Here is a 23,186-nt window from a genome sequence, read left to right as displayed (position 1 = left end):
ACAAATATGAAAGAGTCCTCCTGGACTGGATCCCTGCCCTCTCTAGGATGCTGAGAACAGCCCATGCTGCCATCCAAGGCACTGTGTGTGTTCAGCACACTTGCAGTGCCCAGGCTGCAGCTGCTTCTGTTAGAGCAGAGCCATCCCCACTAGCTAGAATACAGACCACCAGCCAACTTTAGACCACACTGTGAAGACAGATAGGAAACTAAACCCTCCCTTAGAAAAAAAAAAATCCTTTAAAATCTGCTTACCTCTGGGACAAAGAACCTTTTGTCACGATCCCAGACCTGAGGCCAAATTATGACCTCTTGCAGCTGCCTGAACTTCTGAAAGTTGTCCAACCACTTGACTTTACCTTCCAGATCCCCTGAAATGTGTGAAACACCAGTTACTGCCAGGGCTGGCAAAAGCAGTCCTGTTTCTAGAAGATGCTGAATATCGATTTTCTCCAGTGAAAGCTGAAGTACCTCACATGTGAGGCCCCGGATGGAATCTTGATCTCATTGTAAAAAATGCCTAAACTCTACTTAGATCAGCAGGGAAGAATTTCAATTCATTCAGTCAAAGATGCTTAAATTCACTGCTAAATGAAAAGGTTGTGTTTACTAATCTGTCTGGGGAACAGGAAATCATATCAAACTCAATTAAACTATTATCTTAAAAATGTCTTCAAAAAAAGTCCTATAATTCTAAACTGTCTGGTATAGTGAGAGAAAAATAATTTTCATTATATAGAGCCTGATAAAAAGACTGTTAAAATTACAGAGAATTAATTTCAGAGGAAGTGTTGCCAGTAGTGATTGAGGTGGAGGTCCCTCAAAATGTGAAAAATGGGGACTGTGTCTTTGCTGGTTCAAGGCCATTATGGGGAAAACTTTAATGAACCTGCAACTGAAGTTTCAAGTCTTTGGGTGGAGTGATATTGCAGATAATGGTTTCAGACACATACCTCCCCACCAGAAGGGGAGTGCTTGGGTTACAACTGTTCATTATGTCACTGGTTTGCTGATCAAAAAATGAAGGCAGATCTTTGTCAGGTGTCTGTGAGTAAAGAGGGGTCGCCCTTCTATGTTTGGTTTCCTTCATCCAGTGGTGTCTGATTTCTGGAAGGACCTATTTATTCTGCCAGTAGTACTCTCCAGACATCCTATGGTCATTTGGGGCCACACCTAAAACTGCTGTCCTTATATATGTTAAATATATAAATATTACATATTTTTAAAAAAAAAATCAAGGAAACAATATCTAGACCAGCCTCTTGTTTTATGCAATGGCTAGAGAAAATCTGTAGCTGAGACAAATTTACGTAGTAGTATCCTGTCATTAGTGAAAGGTCGTGGACATAATATTCCCCTTGTGAGTGCAAATTTATCCTATTAAAGATCAGCCCTAAAAAAATCCTCCTTAGACATAAGTCCAACTGAAAGACTTCTTTGTTTGAGATCTTTCCTGATATGGTCCAATTTGAGATCTGCTTTTATTTTTTTGCCTGTCACTGCAGATGATTCTAAGAAAATACGAGTGACTCACTGATTTGGGAGTCCTGTGACATTGCTCAGAGAGGCTTTGACAGCACAAGGTGGCCCAAATCATTCCCTACAGCATGAGGGTCAGACTGTAGGAAGGCACACACATCCTTTTTGCTTTTCTCCAGAGACGCTTGAACAATTCACCCTTCAAAGGACATGCACCAAAAGGCAATGTAACTTTCGAATTTCTAACTGCATACTTGACTTCTAACCTTTGTTACTTACTTATAGACTTTTCCACCTTCTCTTTAAGTGACTGGATAAAACTCTTCTCTGTTTCATCAGTGCTCCTCTTCCAGATGTTGTTGAGCAGGAGGGGATACCGCGTCAGTCGATGCAGAGGAGCGACCAGCAGCTCTGGCAGATGCAACCTCTTGCACTGTTCATTTTGTTCACACCACTGCTGAAGATAAGGAAAATGTGCCTTAGGCTTCAGCTTCCTTCTGGCTAGGAGGTAGCAAACAGTTGTCTGCATCATTAGGTGACTATAATGAGACAGGGACTAATGAAAGATGAGTTTCTCACTCAGTGAGAACAAGGACAGTATAAAGTCTCTTGTCATAGTTTAACCCAGCAAGCATCCAAACCACACAGCCACTCATTCACTCTTCACTCCCTCCTGTGGGATGGGGAAGAGAAATGGGAAATAAAAAATAAAGTTTGTAGATTGAGATAAAGGCAGTTTAATAGAACAGAAACAGAAGGGAAAAAAAATAAGAGAACATACAAATCAAGTGGTGCACAATGTTCACAACCCACTGGTCCATGCCCAGCCAGTCCCAGAGCAGAGGCATCTCCAGCCAGCTTTCCCTCTAGTTTATGTACTGAGCATGACACCATATGATATGGAGTGGGTCAGTTGGGGTCACCTGTTGTGGCTGTGTCCCCTCCCAACTTCTTGTGCCCACCAGAGTCCTCGCTGGTGGTGGTGAGAGACAGAAAAATCCTTGACTTAATGCAAACTGCTTAGCAACAACTAAACACGAGTGTGTTATCAAGATTACTCTCCTCTTAAATGCAAACCACAACACTATAACAGCTATTAGGAACAAAATTAACAGTATCCCAGCCAAGCCAAGGACAGCTCTCCACAGGGGGAATTGCATTGCCCCTCCAGATTAATGTTCTGCATTGTGCTTACCATTCCAGATGCTGGGCCCATGCTGTCATATCCAGTAGGGCTCTTATTTATCTGCTGTTTAAATTTTCTCAGGTTTTCCTGAGAAAATTAATGTGAGTTAGGTTTGAAAGCCACTTTATATTTTGGGGTCACTGCTACTTGCCAGTGGGGAACATTTTTCCTATATGTGAACGTATGAAATCCTCATCAGGGAGCAAACAGTGTGAAACTCCGAGGCCCAGAGCTTGCCTGCCACAAAAAGATGTCCTTCCAGTTTTGAGCTGCCAGTGAGAAAAACAAAGGTTTCTCTTTCTAAACCTGTAACATTGAAGATTAATCTTAAGTATTTACAGGACACACTGGTCTGCTAGTGATGCCAGAAAGAGCAGAGCCTGAGATCCCCACCACTGTACTGGCTGATGTCAGCAAAGACAAAACCTGCTGTAGTGTTGCAACTTGATAAAGAGTCCAGTGATAGCTCTTTCCAGCCTTAGAGGGAAATTTTTCCTTACTGGTAGTATTTTTTTGCCCAAGTAAGACATTTTAAATTGATTTTTGTGGTTTTTTGTTGGTTTTTTTTCTGTAACCATTTCACTTTGTTAAGGTGGAGGTGACTGAGTCAAGAGATTATGTGCAAAACAAAAGAAAGAGGTTAAAACAAAAGAAAGAAAGTAGTTTGTATTTTCTGCCTGCAAAAAGGCAGCCCAGCTCTTCCCCCCTTATCTATTCTAAATTACAGGTAGGGACTTTCACACAAGCAGGTGAACATACACTCAGGATGGTGACTTCCAATTGGTGATCGGCCCTGCAGTTCAAAAAATCCATGTGAAATGCTGTCTGCACAGTTTTGCTTCTAATGAACATTGCTAGTTTTCTGTTAAAATTCTCTCATAAGGTAGGAAGACTGAAGACATCAACAACAACAAAACCATCACTTTACCTTCAGGTAGATGCCAAAATCTTCTCTCTGTCTCAGTTTTTCCAAGTAGAAGATGGCAGAGGTATAATTAAGGCAATAAATCTGGTGTGTCTGGCAGAGGTCATCCTGGAAAAACTGCAGAAAAGGTTTGGAAATGTACCGATAAATAAAAATATCATGACAAAGGGAGAAACAGGAGCTTTGGGTTTGCAAAGTGCATTTTATATGAGATTTCCTTGTATCTAGGAAAATGGGAAAAGAGGCAATTAAAAAAAGTAAGGGGCAGTTAAAACAACAATAAAACTGTAAAGTAGTAAAAATGCCACAACAATGCTTCAGTAATGCATGGGAGTACAGTTTTAACAGATCTGCAGAGGTGTGACATGTTCTTAGACTTTGTTCTCATTAGAAATAATTGATATGAAATTCATATGGAATTTGAAGATCAAACCCACTGTTTCTGAAACGGCTTTGCTGACTTCATGGTATCTTATATCTGAGTATGCTCCTAGAAATAACAGGATAGCCTCATTTACATCTCATGTTGGAGATGTTGAATGTCATGCATGATAAAATGCAGCTTTGCCTGGGATTTTGTCTGTTTACACAAACATTATCAATAAGAAAACCTGGAGTCAGAGCTCACGGGGGCAAGAAACCAAGCTCTAGCCTGAATTTCTATGTTAAAAATCTTTACACTGAGGTAGGGTCTTCTGGTGTTTCCCAGAAGTTTTCTAATGGCCTCTACTGCTAGGGAAGGTTCTGGTCAATCAGTGGATTTTCTATCTTCATTAATATTTCCAACTTTACAGGCATTGGGAAGTTGAGCAGGAATTAGAGCTCCTGTAGACTGCTGTTCAGACAACTGCCTTGTTTACCACACAGACTGACCAAGAGGGTGCCAGGGTAAGCAGGGCTTGGCAGTGGCAGGACAGCTGTGGCTGCATCTCTCTCTTGCTTAACAGACACAGGCCAAAGTGTAATTTCAGTGTCAATGAGCTCTTCATTAAGCAATTATAAACGCTTGTGGGTCTGGTCCATGGAGCAAAGGAGGATTGGTGTGAAGGAGTGGAAGCAGGCACTGATGGGGCTGGGGTTTGGTTTCAGGGAAACATCTTCCATAGGGTGGGAATCTTGCCTCTGCCAGTGGAAAAGTCTCCTCAGAGTCTGGGCTGCTGTTTCCCAGGAAGGGAAAATCTTTCCACACTTGATTCCACACACAGAGCACCTTTCCATGAGTGCTTCAAACATGCCACTGAATAGAAATAAAAACATCCTTCTGATAGGAGCAACCTGAGGCTGAGACCAAACTGCCTGTGACAGCTGGCATGGGCTGGACAGACCTGGTTGCTCTGGAGACCTGTATGATATGATAAATTATCTGCTGCTTGTGCTAAAAGCAAGAATACTTCTAATTATGTTACCATTCTGAGCACAGAGCTGAAATCCACAGGAGAGGCTGACTTGCTGACGTGCTTCTTCACAGTTTCAAAAAACATTTTCAGAAAACTGAGACTTATCTAAGTAAGGGGAAAAAAATAAAGATAAATTAGCATCAGTGATCCAAGGTTAATATTAAAGCAGCTTTATTTCCCATTCCCGGCCTCTCTAAAGGTTCCAAGTGTAATGGGTGCTTATACCTACCTCTACCATTGCCAGAATTGTCTTCAGAATTATGCCCAGAATGCTTTAATTAGTCAGAAGCTAAGACAAATCTATACAAATACCCACTTATGTTGTGATAGTGCCTGATGACAAAAGCTTTGAAATAAGATTAGTTAGTCCATTAAACTTGTCTTAGGGTAGCAGCTGTATTTAAAATGGATTGACATTAAAAATGACAGTGGGTGAATGGTATCTGCTGGAAAACAATGATGGTGTGTGACAGAGCTGTGACAATTAAGGAAGCCTTCATGGTCCATGAGGGAGACACCATCATTCATGGTTTGAGTTTGTTTCATTCAATTGAAGGTGAAGGAAATATCTATAAAATATTAGAAAACCTCACCTATTCCCCATAAGTTAACTTTAAATGTTTATACTGAATTCAAAATGCCTACCTTATCAGGCAGATGGGGCTGCAAGCCTGCTCCTAAGCCCACACTTTCATTCTGAACACACAAATTTTGCTATTCACACTATTTTCACACAAATTCATGACTGGGCTAATAACTGGCCAAATGTTAGGCCAGAAGGGCACATCAGTCCACTGTGATACTGCTACAGACTGTAGTAGCTGCAGACTGCTGTGTTTGGTGTATTTATGGGGGCAAGGATGCTTACAGGATGATGCCCATTCTTTAATTTTGACCTTTACAATTTTACAGCATACATTTTTGCATGGATTCAGCCTGCTGTCAAGAGGATATGCATACTGTAAAATGCATGAAAAAAGGCACCAAAGGCATTGAGAGTAGCTTCATTCTCCTACGTTTAATCAATATTTAACTTATACAAAACAGATGATAATTTATTATCCTCATCCATAAGGACAACAAAACTAGAAATTAAAGCAGGACATTTCTTTAAGATAATTCTCTTAAGACATGATCAAGTTCCAGCCAAGTTCAAAGCTAAGTGAAACACAGCAATACATCCCACTCTCTTCTCTGAACAAGGACAAGGCAATCAACAACCACACACCTGCTGAACTCTGGCAGTTATCTGCATGTACAGTCTTAATGCACAATGAGCCAGAGGTGAAACCTGTCAGCTCAAAATATCTTTCCTTGTATCTCCAAACCTACTGATTGGTCACTCAGCAGCTCACCAGGTGTGAGATCTGTGACTGAGCAGCAGTACCTTGCTCATGTATTTGAGCTCTGGCTAATTGTCCCTGCTTTGAAGACCTTTCCCAGTTTCTTGTTTTGGCTAAAAAGGGAGAAATTCAGTATTAAGTCAAGGGAATTACAGTAAGGGAAAAAAATGGAACCCAGCAGCTGATTTAGGGCAGCTGATTGTGAGTAGTTTTTCAATTAAGGCAGCTGCAGAGTTCTTTCCAAAATTCTTTCCAATGAAGGGTGAAGTGTCCTGTAAAAGGGCCCTCAAGCTAAGAAAAATTGTTTTGTTTCCAAAGTAATGTAAAAGCTATTTTTGACTTAGGGGTTTTTAACTTTCAGGAGCTGAAAATGGTCTCCCAGACAGTGGCCAAAAGCAGCAAAGAGCTGGAGCACATCACAGCCAAGCCTTGTGGCCTCCCTCCTCCTGGACAGTGCAGAGTAAGTAGCACATGAACCCAGAGCATCCAGTCTCTGTGGGAGAGATCCTTACACATGTTCCAAGGGAAACCTCAGCTGGAGAAAGAGAATCAGTATTTTGTTTTAACTTGCTCTTTCAGAGTGGCACAATAGACAGCAAAGTCTTTGTGCCCATCTGCTGGCAAAAGGGGCCTTGTTATGTAGTTATTTTGCCATGCTTTCTGTTTTGGTGTAGGGATTGGGTAGTGGTTTCTCTTCATCTCTTTTAAAAGGTCGCTGCTTGTGAGAATTAGTCTCAAACTTGTGTTTACTTCAGGCACAGCTGCCAAAGGAGCTCTCCCCAAGGTTTAAAATGCCATGGATCTTTGGCTAGAGATACAAGAGGATGATTTGCACTGGTGGTATTTGACTCTCACTGATATACCTCATAAAAAAGAGGAAAAGGTGGATTGTTTGAACAATGTTCCAAATGTGAGCATTGAAACGAAATAGAAGCTTTTGGTTTGTTGTATTCTTTTACTGAGCACATTGATTTCTAATCTAAGTAACATTTCTCTTTTTCCACTCACCTTGTTTAACTCCTCTAAGTTTGCAAAAAGTCTCCACAAATCCACATCCAAGAGAAATTCATTGCTCTGGAGGTATTTGAGAGTGTTCATAAATATCTTTAAAACCAAAACAGATCCATGTTAATTACTGTTTGTGCCAATTCAATAATTTTTTTCTGCCTGAAAATAACATTTTTATTGAAATTAATGAAAGGATTATTAGATTTAGGGAGAGCAGAAGATGGCATTGTGAGAAAAGTTTCCTGATCTGCCTGAAGGTTAAATATTGAGTTTTTTGCAGAAGAGGGTATGAATGATGTCTCTGGGGTTTCTCTGTGGTTACCATGGAGGCAGCTGCATTCCCTGCTGTGCCCTTGGGCAGAAGAGGGGCAAATGAGACCCCTGCAGATCCCTGTGTGAAGGACTCAGGAACATCAGAGTCACTGTTACAGATTTCTCTGACCTTTCTAAATGCTTTCCTTCCTTCCCCATGCAACTGCTGCTACCTGAATTGTTTAAAGTAACTATGAGGAAAAAAATACATTCTTGGATAAAGGTAAGTAGCAGTCCTGTGGAGGCTTTTCATCTCTTTGGATTGTTTTATTAGCCTGTATTCACTGAAAACTGCTTGTGTACTTATTGGCTGTTTAAGACTTTATATTTTTAGAGCTGATTAAGCTGTAATGAACCTGTCCTAAATCTGAAAAAGTCTTAAAATTTATAGGTTACTGAGTAGATTTTTTTTTTGTTTATGTGTATAAAAGCATCATGAAAAAACCTGTCACCCAGGTGCCAAGACTGAATAACTAGTGAGAGTGTTTGCTTAGCCTTGTGTAATTCTTTAGTTACCATGACCTGGTTGTCCTGAGAGCTTAAAGGGGATTTATGGTGGTCTTAAAACTCCCTGTGGAGATTAATTGAAATCAGTGGAATATTTCTATACTTGGAAGTAACCAGGTATCTTTAAAACTGGTTACCTAAATGCAATGGGTTCTTTCTTTAGCGGGAGAGTTTGGGAAGGTGGCATGGACTGAATAGTTCATCATTCATGGGCCATGCAGAGCTAGCTAAGGCTTGCCTGTGGGCTCCTACATCAGACTCACAAGGAGCCTGCTGTTATCATCATTCTTCCCAGTATTCACCACTTTTTAAGCTTTTCAGATTTCTAAACAAAGTGTATAGAAAGGAGGATGCTCTTCTCTTTCCTTGAACCAATCCCGTTTCTGTCCCTTCCTGTTCTGCCCCAGCAAGGAGGAATTCAGCCCACTCCTTTGTTTATTTCCTTTACTTTGCAGTAGTTCTGGTATTGTCCAGGATAACTTTCCAGCAACATGGAAAATGTTTTACAAATCTCTTTTCTTTGACTTAGTAAGAAATCAGGAATTGTCTGTGCCAAGTGAGAGAAACATGATAAGAAAATGTTTGTGGAAGCTTCCATCCTTTTGAATGGATACATTAACTTTTGATGTGTGGTGAATATAAATAGTGCAGCTATTCTTGTAACAGTCTGTAATGTTCCTGTCCATATTTCAAGCTCTTATAATTCACTGTATTGGAGGTGATACAGAGTTTTTGGGAGAGGAGTTGTTTTTAGTATCCTTGTTTTCATTAAAACTGCAGGTCTGCTGAATTCTGAGGTTTTTATGCTCCAGTCAGGATAACTAACCACAGTTCTATATGAAGTTAAATGACAAATATAATGTTACACACTGGTAACTTTAGCAATTGGAATAGTCCAGTACAGAAATAGCCAGTTGCAGTGTGGCTTCAGAGCAGTGTTTGCAAGAGGACTAATGGAATATCAGCTGAGTATCCTGGAAGGCTCTGCAGTCAGATGGTAATTGCAAAGCACTGGAATGCATCATTCAAAAGTCATGTTTAGAAGAGTTACCATCATAAAGACAGAAAAAGGAGCTATGGAAACAGGATGAGCAGGCAAGGTGGGAGGAAAAACCAGGTGCTTAAGTCATGCCCCCACAGACCTCTAATGAGAAGTCTGAGGAGGGTTTGTGTCCATCACAGCAGAACAAATAATGTTTCATTAGTTTTGCAAAGGGAAGTCTGACGTTACCATCTTGAGAACCAGCAAATGATCCAGAAAGTAAGTGCATTCACTTGTGAAAAGTTCCCACACTGCTGCTTCTTTTTTCGCTTCTAACTGGCTGTTGACATCTTTCTGCTCAGTCTGTTGCTCATTTATAAATTCATGCCAAGATTTACTCTATTGATTGAAGAAGAAAGAAAAAATTGTTGCATCAGCTGCTTCAGACCTTATGAAAAGAATCTATGTCCTATTTACTGTGTAATTTTCATCTACCAGTATTAGCTATTTTTCTTCTGAAAGCTTAAAAGTTCCTTTAAAATATTTTAAACCCCACCATTCTCCTCTAAAATGCTTACAATATAAACACACTGAATTTGAAAGCAACACAATGTGATAGTCTATGTTTAGGTAGGTTGTATCAAAAATCAGTGGGCAGCTTGCAAATGCTAAGGAATTTGATCTGTTGTGCTGCTCTTGGGTGGATGATATATTCTTATTTTCTGGATGATGAAAGCAAAGTACTAAAGGACTAAGTCTTTATAGTCACTTGGAAATTGTGGTGGCCACGATCACATTATGGACCTGCTCCAAAGTCAGATGTCCATATATAAATTAGGCACTGGCAGAAGCCCTCAACAACTGTGTGTGGGGATCTGCAGGTAGCAGCCTGCTGTGAGAAGCAAAAGGTTTGCTTCAGAGAGGGGATGGTGTTAGGGGCCAGAAGCCTTGTTTGTCTGGCAGACAGACTCTGGTGCCTTTTCTGGAGCCAAACCTTGGTGTTGGCACTGCCCTGCACGTGGCTCCCTCTGAACACAGCAATGGGGTGGATGGGTCACATTTGGCATCTCTCTGTTGCTGTAGTTTCTTTCCTCTGCTTTTCTAGCACCTGTAGGTGCTGCTGAGAGGGTTGTCTTGAGACCTTTTTCTGAGGCTGGTACCTCCCTGATCTAGGGCAGACTGGAACCCTGGCAAAATCCAGACCATTTTGAGGTCCCTTGCTGACCTACTCTGACCCTCAGTTTCCCACCTCCCCCTCCCTTTGTCATTTTGACTGAAATATACCATATACTTATGCACTAATTTGACAGAAAGGTCTCATATCCAGATTGATGAACTGAAAAATGTTAGCTTATAAAGAACACAGACTTCCTCCTTCCATCCTTAGGTGTCCTTGCTACAGCATACTGAGCATTTTGATACCTTAAAGCAGAAAAATTCATCTGTGCAGAGGTCTGTGATCTTAACAGCAGAAAGACAACTTTCCAGATCAGATGCTTGCTTCTGTTTGTCTTTACCCTGTTGAATGACAAGAAACCACCCCTGATTCATAGAGTGTTTTAAAGCCTGTTAAGAAGTTTACCCCTCTTGCCCTAATCCTTAAGGACTTGCCCTTAAATCAGTGATTTCTCTGTATTTCCAGGCTCTTCTACACAGAGACAAGGCAGTGAGGGCAGGTTTCTTTGCAGCTGTGGGTGGGGCGTGTAAATACTCAGTTTTTGATGTGTAAGATCCTATTTATGTAATCCATGAGTCTTTGACAGGGCAAATCATTGGTATGGCAGCAGGCAATGGGCTACCCTTGGAAGACAGAATAAATGAAATGTTGTGCTTCCCTTAGCACTGTCAGACATGGGGGACATCAGATTCATAGTTGCAATCCTGCCATAGGGATACAAATTTATGTGTTCATTTGTTTATTTTTAATTTTTTTGAGCTACATATGGAAAAAGGTCCCTTGGTCATCTGCAGAGGAGTGTCTGTAAAATGAGCTTTCAGAAAGTTAAAAGAACAGCAGGAGTTTGTGTGAGGGACCATGAAATAAAAACAATTGCTTTTGTTTCAGCTTTGTTTATTCAGGCCTTGTAAAAAATTTAAGCATTATCAACTCTAATTTTGTGCTGTGGGCACAAACTTATAAGGTGTTTGCCTAAGTTTTATCTGTTCTCTGGAAGTATATTCCCACCTCATGGATTTCCATTGTCTGAACTTTTGGCGCTGAACTCAGGCCAATTTTGAAATATGTGTTTGATTATAATATTTGAAGCTTAGGGTTTAAGTTTGGCTCCTAATTCTGAAAGATAGATTGAAATGGGGCAGAAAAAACAATGCAGTTAACATATATGCACAATGAACCAGTGTAACAGCAAATGAATCTTCATGAATTAAATTTTATGGCATTTGATAGTCTTAGAAATCACTTTTGTCTGAATATCAAATGCTTTTTATTGCAGATTTAAAATATTTTGCTGACTTTAAAAATCCTCAGGTTTAGGTCATGCTCCTTCAAATGCTATGAAACTACTATCAAATGAAGAGGCAGTTCTTGTACCTATAAACCTGAGTACTTGCATTGGTTCTGTATTCACAAACTATTTGATAAAATGCAAAAATACTGGGAAGGGACTGTTCTTAGTTAAATGCTTAGGGAGAAAACGTTGTCAAAACACTGGTAAACAATTTTTTGAATGCTGAACAGTCCACAGAAAGGAAATTCAGATACCTTAGTAAGTAAAAGTTTTCATAAATGGAAAGACAAGGAATTGTGTTAGGCAAGGAAAAATGCACTGAGTTGTGCTTGTGCCAAGGATGCCTCTCCTGCCACCAGGCATAGGGAAGGGAGGCAGTGGCACTGACTGTGTTTTCATGTGCCTCACATGCAATGGCTGCACTGGAGCCACCCAGCCAACCTTCATTGCAGGTTAATGTGCAAGCAGTCCCAGGGAGGGCTGAGACACCTCTCAGTTCAGCTCACCTGCTGGCTGCCTTTCTCCAAGGGCAAGAAGGTAAAGAAGCTATTTTTACCCAGGTTAGTTGTGGGAAAAGGCAAGTCAGTGCAAGGGAAAACAAAATGGTAAAAAATACTCACGACTCCTCTTTTGGCAAACGGCCACCTTGACTTTTTGGACTCTGATGGGTAAAACAAATGTTCTCAGTAAGGAAACAAGTAGATAAAAAAGAAAATTATTTTTTAATATATGCAGCTTGATAGACTGTACTCTACTTGGCTCAGATTTAATACTTGAGTTTAGGCAGTTTGTGCACCAGATTTAAAACCCAATAAGCTTGTTGGGTTCCACCCAGCAAGAATTATGACTATCGGTGGTGGGATCTTGGATGGTGCTGAATGCTCCTACTTGTTGCAGGTGATCACTGTGTGATTGCTATGATCACTATGTGATTCTTTTACCTGGGAAAGCCATCATACCTCAAGCCAATGTTGTTTCAAAGCAAGAATTAGTCTATGCCTTCTCGTCATGATAAGCTGGAGTAATGCAGGTATTTAAATCTCCAGTAAACAAACAATCCTATGAGCCCTAAGCCTCAGAACTGTCATGAGGCTGGCACAGTGAGGCAGAGTTTAGTTTGTGGTCCTTGGTGAGGCACAGGGAAAGTTGGGGATCCAGATTTAGGAGTGCTCTTGTGACTTGTGAGGAACTACTGTGTCCAGGAAGAAATCTGAAAAGTTTTCTTTATGTGGCACCCATCTTATGGTGTGTCAGGGCATCACAGTCCAAACTTTGTGTTTCTGTATTTTGAAGGCTCTAGCCATTCTAGGAATGGCTGGCTTATTTGCTGTCATGAAAATGCTGGTTGTCATCTTGGCTGACTTGCTTTTTGAGAAACTTTTGATGTCTGGCCACCAGGATCTCCATCAATCACGCCATAGCATATTCTACAATAGTTATTTGTGGAAATTGCTTACAGGTCTGCATTTCAGTTTTGGAATTTCTTGTGAGCAACCTCTAGCCATGAGCTGGGTTTGCTACCTTTGTGATCAGAACACCACTGCAAAGGGCAGCTTGGGCCGCTTTTCTCTCTGCTTGAAGCTGTGGAGGTAGGAAATTGTACCTCAGCTGCTTCCAGATGGAGATCCTGGCCTGGGCTCTGGCTGCTTCCAGCCTGTGGAGGAGCAATGAGATCTGTGCCTACCTTCTCAGATACTTGCATTTTGCATTCAACAGTAAAATGCAGGGGGAAAAAACAGAAAAAAAAAAAAAAAAGAAAAGAAAAGAGGAGTTTTAAAACTGGCCATGAAGTCAGTAGGTCAGTTTGGTGTGGGGTACCAGGATCCCCCCAGAGGCTGCACCACCTCAGGGTCTCACTGCATACATCCTCCCTCCCATGCCACACGCACGCGTGTTCCAGTCCCGCTTTTGCTTGGAGGAGCAGCCCCCCACCCGTGTCTGACCTGCAGAGAGCAGGAAGGATGAGTAGGGCAGGTAGTCCATGGCACTGTCTGACACCAGCAGGTCTCCAGGGAACACCTCGAGGCCCGGCAGGCTCACCACCAGGGAGCTGCGCCGGCGCTCGGCTGATCTGCGAGACGCAACAACAGCACACGTCATCTCTGTCCCTGGAAACTCCTGAAGGGCTTCCTGCTCATCCAGGGGGGATCAGCTAAAAAACCAAATCACAGCAGCTGGAACATCATGTTAAAAGAACAATGAGCAGAGAATTTTGGTGACTGACAGCCCAGTTGTCCTTCAAGCTCCACGTTGTTGCTGAGATCAAGGTTCTTATGGTCATGGCTTGCCTCAGATAATCAGTAATTAGAGCATTTAAATATTAAAAATTCCTGGTTTCTTCTGAGGTTAGACAAAAAGTGAGTGGAGATTTTAGAATCTATGTTTTGGCAGTGGAGTTTAATGGAGCAATTAAATTTTAGCTGACATGTGTCTTGTTACTTTTAGCCTTCCTGTAGCTCAGGTGATTTCAAGAAAAGACAGCACACTAGTGAAACAGTTAAAATGTTGGGTTTTTAAAAAAATTATTTAACCTTTGGGCTAGTTTGTACTATTTTATTTCTAAGTATTTTTGGCATTTTTTCCTGCTATTTAAAATATTTTGAATGTAATATGACTCAGTGGCCCTATTGATTAAAAAATATCTCCTTCGAACTGTTGTTGTTCCTAATAGAGAACATTGTCCAGCATGTAGATCCATGAAGAAAAGTGACACAGGCATTCTGTGTCAAGCAGCATCTTTGTGCCACAGGCTGCTTGCATTCACTTACAGAAACTGTTGGTGCATGTTAAAAACCTTCTGTATTTTGCTAATAACTCACACTGATCCCTAATGAATTGTGTTAGTATATGCTGCAGAGGGACTGCTGCCTGCAGCTGCTGTTGTGTTGCCTTCAGTACATGAATACTGCTTTAGGGCTCAAAGGGTCAGTAATTCAGGAGCTGAGGGAGGAGGCACAAAGTACATGTACATTTATAAAAAACTCAATTTTTCAGTCACCACTTTTGGTGCATTGAATTTTTGGTCAGTTAAGCATGATTCTTACTGAGATTTTTTTTTTTGCCTAGGCAGTTATCTTACTGTGAATTTTTAGCCATTTGCCACACTTGGTGTGAAACCTGGCAGGTATATTTTTTCCTTTAAGTGCATGAATAGTTACTTGACAGCTTATCAGCTGATAGATGAGCTCTGAGGTGGAGAACTGGGATTTGATATGTATGGTAAGACATGGAGATTGTGCTTTCCTATGACCTGACAGTGACACTGCTTGCAGTTGTCTGAGCTAAGCAATTGAATGGTCTACATGAAAGCTGCTCCTAACAAGAGAGAGGTCTGCAGGCTGTCAGATGGGCCAGGTCTGGGACTTTAACACTTGAGCCATGGACATATCAGGGCTTAAACACATCTGGAGGAGGTTGCACTGTGCAGTGCAGGCGTTCTCAGAAAGCTTTTGTGCTAGTCCTACTGAATGGAGAACATAGGATTTATTTATTTAGGGCTTACTATGAAACTCTGGTTTCTCATGACATGGAACCCTCAGTATGTGGTTTGAGAGCTTTAATGGGTGTGGGGTCTGTTCCCTGGCTGTCTGCAAGCCCATAACCACTGCAAGGGAGAGCAGTGCTCCTGTCAGGAGAGCCTTCCTGAGATGTGCACTGAGTGCTGCCCAGTGCAAATTTTCAGTGTTGGTAATGATTGTATTAAGATGCCACTGAACCCTCTGGTGATTCCATGGTGCAATCTATTGGGCAGCTGGGCTATTATACAAGTCAGGTGCTGCAATACAGTACAAGGATAATCCTCAAAGGTGTTATTACTGTTCTAGGAAATTTAGGAGATTTATTTCAGGTTGGCTTCACAGTAAAATTTTGCCAGTGTATTATTGATTTTTAAAGCATCTAGCCTACTACTATTTTCACCATATATTTGAAGCTGCAGGCTAGTGGCTTATGAAGACTAATAATGGAAGCACAGAGTCACTATAACTGAGTTAAATGACATTTTTTACCCAGATCAAAAAGGATTTGAACTTCAGGCACACATGAGGCTAAACAAGCTCTTCACATAGGTGCACAAGCCTGTGAAATGTGGGAGCATGGCAGGACCATTTGAGTGTCTGTCTACAATATACCCTTCAATCTGATAAGCCAGGGCTGCTTAATGGCTTACATGTCTAAACTCTATACTCCTGCTTCAGAGATGGAAGCACAGGTATCTGTGCTTTCCTGGCCTGCTGCCTGTAGACATATTAGATACATCAGATGCTTCTGTTGGTTTTTTTCTGGAGAAATTAAATTACTGAAGTTCTATGTAGTAAAATTTACTAGGTTTTAAGTCTGCAATATCTTAGCATCTTCTCATGACTTCAGACTCTGTAGCTTTGCCTTTTTCTTTATTTTTTTGTTTGTTTCACTTACTGGGGGCAGAGGACTGCAGTGATAGAAGGAAAGAAATGTTTATGCTTTAGGGACAATCTCAGGCATCTGAGAAGATATTATCTGTAATAATTCATTCTTAAAATCCACTTGTTCCTTGAAACATGACAATGTCATAGATTTATATGGCAAAGTTATGGAAAATTATTAAAGACATTGAAGTAGGTAACGGTCTGGCACAATAAATATCTTGTGTATATTTTTATTTTTAAGGCACAGAAAGTGTCTTCATATGTCTTTAATCTTAGCCTAACTAGCTATCCCAGGGAACAGACATCTCTATAGATCACCTTACTTAAACAGCAGATATATTACTTAAAGGATTGTCCACTGGATGTGAATAAAAGCCACAGAGGATGTCACTGAGGTAAATATTTTAGGGTGCTCACAGTACTGAGATTACTGCCAGGCAGTGACACTCTTTCCCAAGCTGTTCAGGGAGGGTGTTTGGACTCCCTGATTAAAAAGTTAGCATGGAAAATGTTCCATTGCCAAAAGTAAACTATTTCTTGTGATTGCATAAGGAGTTAGGTTTAGTGTAATTGATACCCCTCGTCCTCCTGTGCAGTGTGCTCCAGGATGGCCCTGCTTGAGCAGAGAGGTTGTAAGAGAAGCCACTGTGGTCCTTCCCAACCTCACCCACTCTGTGACTCTGTGATGCTGTGACACTTTTCAGCTGTGTGAGTCATTGAAAGAGGAATGGGAGTATTTCAAGGTAGATGAGCCCAGCTCCTTCAAGGCATTGAATATGATCTGTCTTGGCAGTGACTGTGAAGGCTCTTCATTAGCTGATTTGCTGTAGGTAACAGTGCAGTGCAATTTTCCACCCTACCTCCGATGATAGGGGATGGTGCAAGGAGAAGAGGAGATCAGAGTAAACTTAAGGTTTTGTTTTATCAGTGTTTTCTTCCATAGCACTGTTGGTTTAGCATCTCACCTTCTCTCCACCACATATACCTCTATCTGTGCTGCCCCTCTTGCCCTGTTTGTTTATTTATTTTGGATGATTCTTTATAAACAGCATCAGTTCAGCAAGTTGCCATGCTGACAGGGATGTGCTGGCATTCTTGACTGAGGACTGTGTGGGAGAAGGCTCTTCAAAATGAGAATGAGTGCATTAAAGATGTTTTTTGAAAGCACAGCTTGGCAGCGTGGAGAAGAGATGTTCATAAAAACTGAAGGACGGAGGTATGATTTTACCCAGGACAATATGTAAGTCAGTCTTGGAGAAGAGGTGCCAACTCTCCTAATGTGCTTCTAGATGGAGAAAATAATCTGACATGTGAACAGTTTTTGCTGGCTGTGATAAGAAGGGATTAGCTGTTAAGAAGTTAGACTAATGATCTTAATGAAGGAGGAGCTGAATACAGGCTTAACCCAGACCTTGGACCAAATTAGATTTGACAAAAGGTGTTTAAAGCAGAAATTGGTACATTTTAAAATATATTTTTGCACGTTCTAATATTTATCTAGATAGAATTCATAATACATCATCCCAACCATCTTCTGACAATTTTTCCAGCTGATGCCTATGGGAAAAAGTCTTGATTTGTTTTCTTGGGTTGCGGTTTTTTGATTTTAGAAGGTGTCTGGATAGAAGTTCATAGCCAATATCCTAGCTGGCATATAGTTACTTCCCTCCTGAAGCCACTATAGGCAAGCAGCACCAAGAGAAGGTGTGTACACTAAATGTTCAGTGTTCTCCTGTTAAACCCTTGGCAGATGGTTTCAGTATCTTCAATTTCCCCCCTGAAGTTTGTTGCATATCACGAAAATCTTCATGCTGACAGTGAGATATGTTTATGTATTCCTGTTTTGAGTTGGATCAGACCAGACTTTTCCCACAAAAGGTATAGTTTTCTTGTTTTCACATCCAGATAAAAAGATGTTTCACTCCCCTTCTCTCTCCATCTCCATTGTAAATTCAAAATGCTAAAGAGTGGGTTAGAAATTGCAGCAGTTCAGAACATCCAGGAGGCCTCTTCTTCAGTGAACATGTAATTCCAAATGCATGTACACATCTCTTGAATCTCCTCCAGGGAGCTGCATTGTGTAAGGACTCCTGGACTACATCAGGCTGCTCCAAAGCACCCACTCCCAAAGATCCTTGAGGGGACCATGCATCAAAGTGAGCACTACTCCCTCAGTGAGAGAAAGGTCGTTATTAATGAGGTACTGTCTCCTGCTTCCTTGTTGCTTGGGGAGAAAACATAACTTCCCTTCCCTTCTGTAAACATTTGAACATCTTAAAGAAACTTATCTTAATCAAAATTATGTCTAATAGCACTTTACTTTCTGATAATTGTTTTGAGGACCTTGACACAATTCACTGCACAGGTATATGGTATGCAACACTCTATCTTGTCTGCCCTAATTTATAAAATCCACATATTCTATGTACTCTTCTTAGTTTTTAGGATGAATAATCCCCCTCTCCAGTAGCAGTCCTAGATATTCTTTGCTTATGTACAAGAACAATATTGAGCTGTTCTGCTAGCTCCTTTGCTCCCTTTTCCCTTCCACAAACTTTTGAAGAATGTCACTCAAGATCATGAGATATTTCACATTCTTCCAGCTGAAGTTTGACCCTGCTAAGCCAAAGGACTGGACCTTTTGGCAGTTGGTTCCTAGTGCAAAGCTCCCTGATGATCCGGATGAAATAGTGTGTGAAATGTAGCTAAGCTTGCTAGGGAGAGGGCCACCTTTGAAAGAAAATCTCATTAGAAAGTTTAGGGAGCTGGTGACAAGCATTTCACATAACAAATCTACAAATTAAGGTTGAGTTATGTATACATGACTCAATGTTCAGTTTTGCCTCAGAGTGAAGCAAATTCATTAAAAATGTAGGAGAGTCAAGCTTAGAATCAGATAAAATAAATATGTGCATACCTTTGCATGGGCAGTCCACTCTCCTGAAAGAAAGTGAATATTCTTAGTTAGTTGGTCAGAAAGCAAGCAAGCAATCTGACTTTTTGTGAAACAAGATCTAGTTTGTAAAGGGAATTGTACAAATAATAGTGTAATGGGCTTGGGCATGGGCTAATTAATTTCACTTGTGGAGCAAGGAGAACTCATTTGATATCCAGATTGTTTTCCATTTTTGAAGGGGGTGGGGGAAGAAGGAAAATAGCTTTTGGTTTGTAGTGCAAAGCTAATTGGCTAGTGAAGAACTCTACACCTATTTGACAGCATCTACCCTCAGCAAAATGAGTGTGTAGGCGGTTTGCATAAGGAGAGAGCTGAGCATGTGTGTGAGTTTAACTGCCTCTGCACACAGGGAGAGAGCAGATCTATAGCAAACCTGGCTTGTACAAAAGCCTCTCCTTTTGTCCTTGTGGAGAGCTGAATTGTAGTTTCCTGCCCTTGAAAGATGCAGGGTTGGCTCCTCCCTTGCTTATTTTTCTTTACTCATTCTGACACTCACTGGACCAGGGTTTCTTTTTTTTCAGAAGAGATTGCACAATTGGCTCTTTGTTTATGGAGCTGGACATAAAAATGAGGGGTGCCAGTGAGTGGCAGAGCTAGGTAAGTTGAAATAAAGAAAGGGAATTGTACCTCTTCCTTTGGTAGAAGTAGACCTTAAATTTGAATCAACCAACTTAATTCTTGGTTTTATTAGGGTCAGTAATGCCATTCAGTAAAACAGAATAGAGAAATTCCCTGTCTTAGGAATAATCCTGCTGAAGGGTTAAAGATGGGGTTGAGAAAAAATAGTCTTCTAAAACCCAATCAGGTTTCAGGATCAATTACTTAGTCTTTTTCTTCCATATCCCCACGAGGGTGAATGGACAGAGATGGGAAAGAGTGGCCCTGTACAGGAGTGGACTAAGCTAACCTGGTCACCAAGAGGAAAGGCTGGAACTGCTGTCTCTTGCTGATCTGGAAAGAAAAATCTTCCTTCCTGTTAAGTGTAGAAGCTGGTCTGCTGTATTAAAGGATCATAGCCCAACATGGAGTTCAAGTTAAGAACTGTGGTTTTATTTGTGCACTGGTTCATGATGGACCAACGCTAAATATGAAAGACTAAAAAAGAGGCTGCATCCTCCTATTCCTCTTACCTGGACACCTGCCCAAAGTGTAGGGATCGGGCGGGGGAGTCTTGTAGGAAGCGTAGCAGAGTTGGCTCTCCAAGAGTTTCTGGGTGGCTCATTGGGACTGTCATTGCTGAGGGGATCCTCTCTGCTTGGAAGCTTTGGACTGGGTAGGTCAGACTCTGGAACTGCTGCAGTTCTCTCGGACTTGGCTTTGGATGACAATAATTTTGCATGGACACAAGAAGGCAGCGACAGTGAAGAAATTGTAATGCACCGAGGTGGACTCTTACAAATGTGGTGGAGAGATCCAGTGTATTCCTTTTGATTTCCCAGCTGAGCTGTGCCAGAACAGTCCTGAAATGACAGTGCTTGTGAGGCAGAGGCCATCCTTAGGCGCCTTAAAGTTGGAGAAGTGGAAATTCTGGCCCGAGCATGGCGGTCGAACTGGAAAGGCACATGGTGGATCCCAATGCTCTCCTCCGTAGGAAGCCTCAGAAGGGAAGACTCTGTGTAACCTTGCTGGAGAATGTAGTCCCCAGGAGGCAAGGTGGTGTCCATACAAACTGCCACTGTCTGCATTTCAGAGGAACTGAAGACATCTTGTGGGCTGGTCTCAGACCAAGGAGCATCTTCCTGATGGAGATCAGCTTCCCTGTCTAGAGGTTCCACGCTGGCGCAGGTTTCTTTGAGCAGGTCTGGAGAATAATCAGAGCTTGGTTGTTGCATTCTCAATTTGCAGCATGAAGATTTATATCTATGTGTACCTAGGAAACATGATCAGAAACACTTCTTACAAACTTGCTATATGAACTTTTAAGTAGGGAAATAGGCAAATGGAAAAAATATCCAAACAAAACAAGGCAGATACGTGCGCTGGCACAGAAACGATTACCTTTGCATTGAATCCTGCTCAAATGCAGGTTTCGAGAGGTTCAGGACCCAATTTTGGCAAGCTGTTTAAACAGCTGCTGACTTGGAGGGTGCCAGCAGTGTCAGCATCAGTCTGTAGAATGAATTAGATGGCAAAGAGTAACTGAGTTTAGCAGCTCTGCTATCTGGCACTGCAGCTGCCTGATTTCAGCTGCCACTCCCCCGTCGATGAATGGAATTGTAGCGCTGCTGTGGGTGGGGTGAAAATGAAGTCACTTGCTCTCAGGACTTGCTGCAAAATACTTTGTGTACAAATACTAATTTCTTTCTGAATTCTTAGGCAAATACAAATTTAACACTTAGGTAAGGTATGTTTCATCACTCTTGCTTTCTTTTCAGCCTAAAAGTACTTTGTAGGAAATATACATTATGTATATGTTGTAATCAAATAATGAAGAAAATTATTTATATTAGTAACTTATCTGTTGATTCATCACAAATAGTCTTATGTTCTTTAAATCATGAAGCTTTGTTTTAACATATTTTGATGTTTAGTCTTCCTAAAAGTGGACTGACATTTCAAGCAATAAGATTATGAATTCAACTTCTTTAATTTAGCCTCTTTGCTAAATTAATAATTTCCACTTCTATTTAAATGGAATCTTAAATATGTTCATGATTGCTAGCTTATTTGGGGAACTGTCATTTATGAGAATTAGTTTATTCAAACCTATGTTGACTTCTTTCTTGAATTATTGAATATCACACATTGAGTATCTTTTTTAAATCTATTTTTATGGTCCCATCTATTTTTATGGTCCCATCAGATTGATTTACAAAGTGATCAGAAAGAAGTTAATTACTGAGTTTGCCAGTTCAAAGTATTGCTTTGAGAGAAAAGCATATCTTCATGACAGAAATGGCTTCTTTCACAACTGTAGAGAATAACCACAAATATATGAGCATCTATTAATTTCTCTCTAATGGATAAGAACTAATTATCCTTATTAAAAATCTCATTTAATATATTGCAGAATGATTAAGAGAAATTACTACTATTTTCCCCTTTTGAATGAAGATATTGGATATCATTGCTCTGGGATTTGCTGTTTTTGCTTTTTAATATTTCAAGACATTTGTTTTGTGATATGTAATCACAACTCACTGATTGCTGTTTGGCCAGCCATTCTAGTTGGTTTTTTAAAAATGATTTTTTATTTTTTTTCTTGCTAATCCTCTCTTCTCCAGGCAGAATTTTGCAACTTAGCATGCAGTTTCTAGATATTCATGTGAATAGTGATCTGTTCCACAAGTAGAAGAGTTCTTTTTGTGGAAGTCTTATATTAAAAATAGGACCATTTTTTGCTTTTCAGTTTAGCAAGGTTTTTTTCAAGAAGTAAAAATTTACACATTTCTTTTTGGGTATTTTTATGTTCCTTTTGTGAATAGAATTTCTCAGCAGCAAAATATTTGTAAAGACATTACACTGTTAAAGAAGTGCAGAAATACACCACACACATGCAGAAAAATATATGATCAAACTTACCAAGATAGCAAATTGAATATATCACATCCTTTTAAATCAAATTTTCAACAAGTCCTTGATTAATTGATGGCTCAGCTGTAGCATTTTCTCTCTTACAGCCCCCTTACTGAGCACTGGTAAAGGGAACAAGCTTTTTCTTGTAGATTTGTTTCTGGGGGATTTGTTTATCAGGTCAGATGGAAGTGGCTTCAGGACCAATGCCCCTAAACAAAGGCAACATGATCCATTGGATTAAATGTCCTGCCTTTTATATTTCTGGGCTTTTCATATTGAGAAAATTTGGGAAGACAGATCTCATGCAAGCATAAAATAATTTGCAACAGCAGATAAAATGCACCCACTACTCCAACAATCCTTTTTCCCCCCTCTTGATTCATTTAGCTGGATCTAACTATGCATTGTTCATCTTTCATAGGAGTATAACAGTTGTCTATCCCTTGTTTATATTATTTATGATTAGTTTTTAATTTAACAAGTGTGGTAACTGGTTAAGTAATTTTGAACACAGATTTTAGGACCAGTATATTTGAGAATTCATCCAAACACTGATAATTCCTTGTTTTGTTTTATTGTAGAACTGATTGAAAAATACCAGAATTGATGAAGGCATTTTTTGGTTATATGAATTGAAAGTGAAACCTGGGAAAAGATTTGGTAGATAACTTGTGAGGAAGCGCTAATGTCTACAAATATTCA

General features: G+C 40.5%; 1 protein-coding gene across 1 annotated transcript in view; it reads right to left on the bottom strand.

Annotated features, from left to right (window-relative positions):
- Positions 1 to 20,800, bottom strand: part of PLEKHG7 (pleckstrin homology and RhoGEF domain containing G7) — a 29,000-nt gene extending 8,200 nt beyond the window's left edge. Inside the window, exons 1-10 of the mRNA XM_050969906.1 lie at positions 20,099 to 20,800; positions 13,550 to 13,736; positions 12,227 to 12,267; positions 10,561 to 10,656; positions 9,388 to 9,537; positions 7,338 to 7,433; positions 4,996 to 5,091; positions 3,593 to 3,706; positions 1,758 to 1,932; positions 255 to 370 (exon numbers count right to left, since the gene is read on the bottom strand). Of these exons, the coding sequence (XP_050825863.1) occupies positions 255 to 370; positions 1,758 to 1,932; positions 3,593 to 3,706; positions 4,996 to 5,091; positions 7,338 to 7,433; positions 9,388 to 9,537; positions 10,561 to 10,656; positions 12,227 to 12,267; positions 13,550 to 13,736; positions 20,099 to 20,800 (1,773 nt within the window). The remainder of the gene's footprint in view (positions 1 to 254; positions 371 to 1,757; positions 1,933 to 3,592; positions 3,707 to 4,995; positions 5,092 to 7,337; positions 7,434 to 9,387; positions 9,538 to 10,560; positions 10,657 to 12,226; positions 12,268 to 13,549; positions 13,737 to 20,098) is intronic.
- Positions 20,801 to 23,186: the final 2,386 nt, after the last annotated feature.

This window comes from Serinus canaria, chromosome 1A (assembly GCF_022539315.1).
Source record: "Serinus canaria isolate serCan28SL12 chromosome 1A, serCan2020, whole genome shotgun sequence".
NCBI lineage: Eukaryota > Metazoa > Chordata > Aves > Passeriformes > Fringillidae > Serinus > Serinus canaria.
The sequence above is the reverse complement of the archived record's forward strand: the minus strand, read 5'-3'. Positions and strand labels throughout refer to the sequence as shown.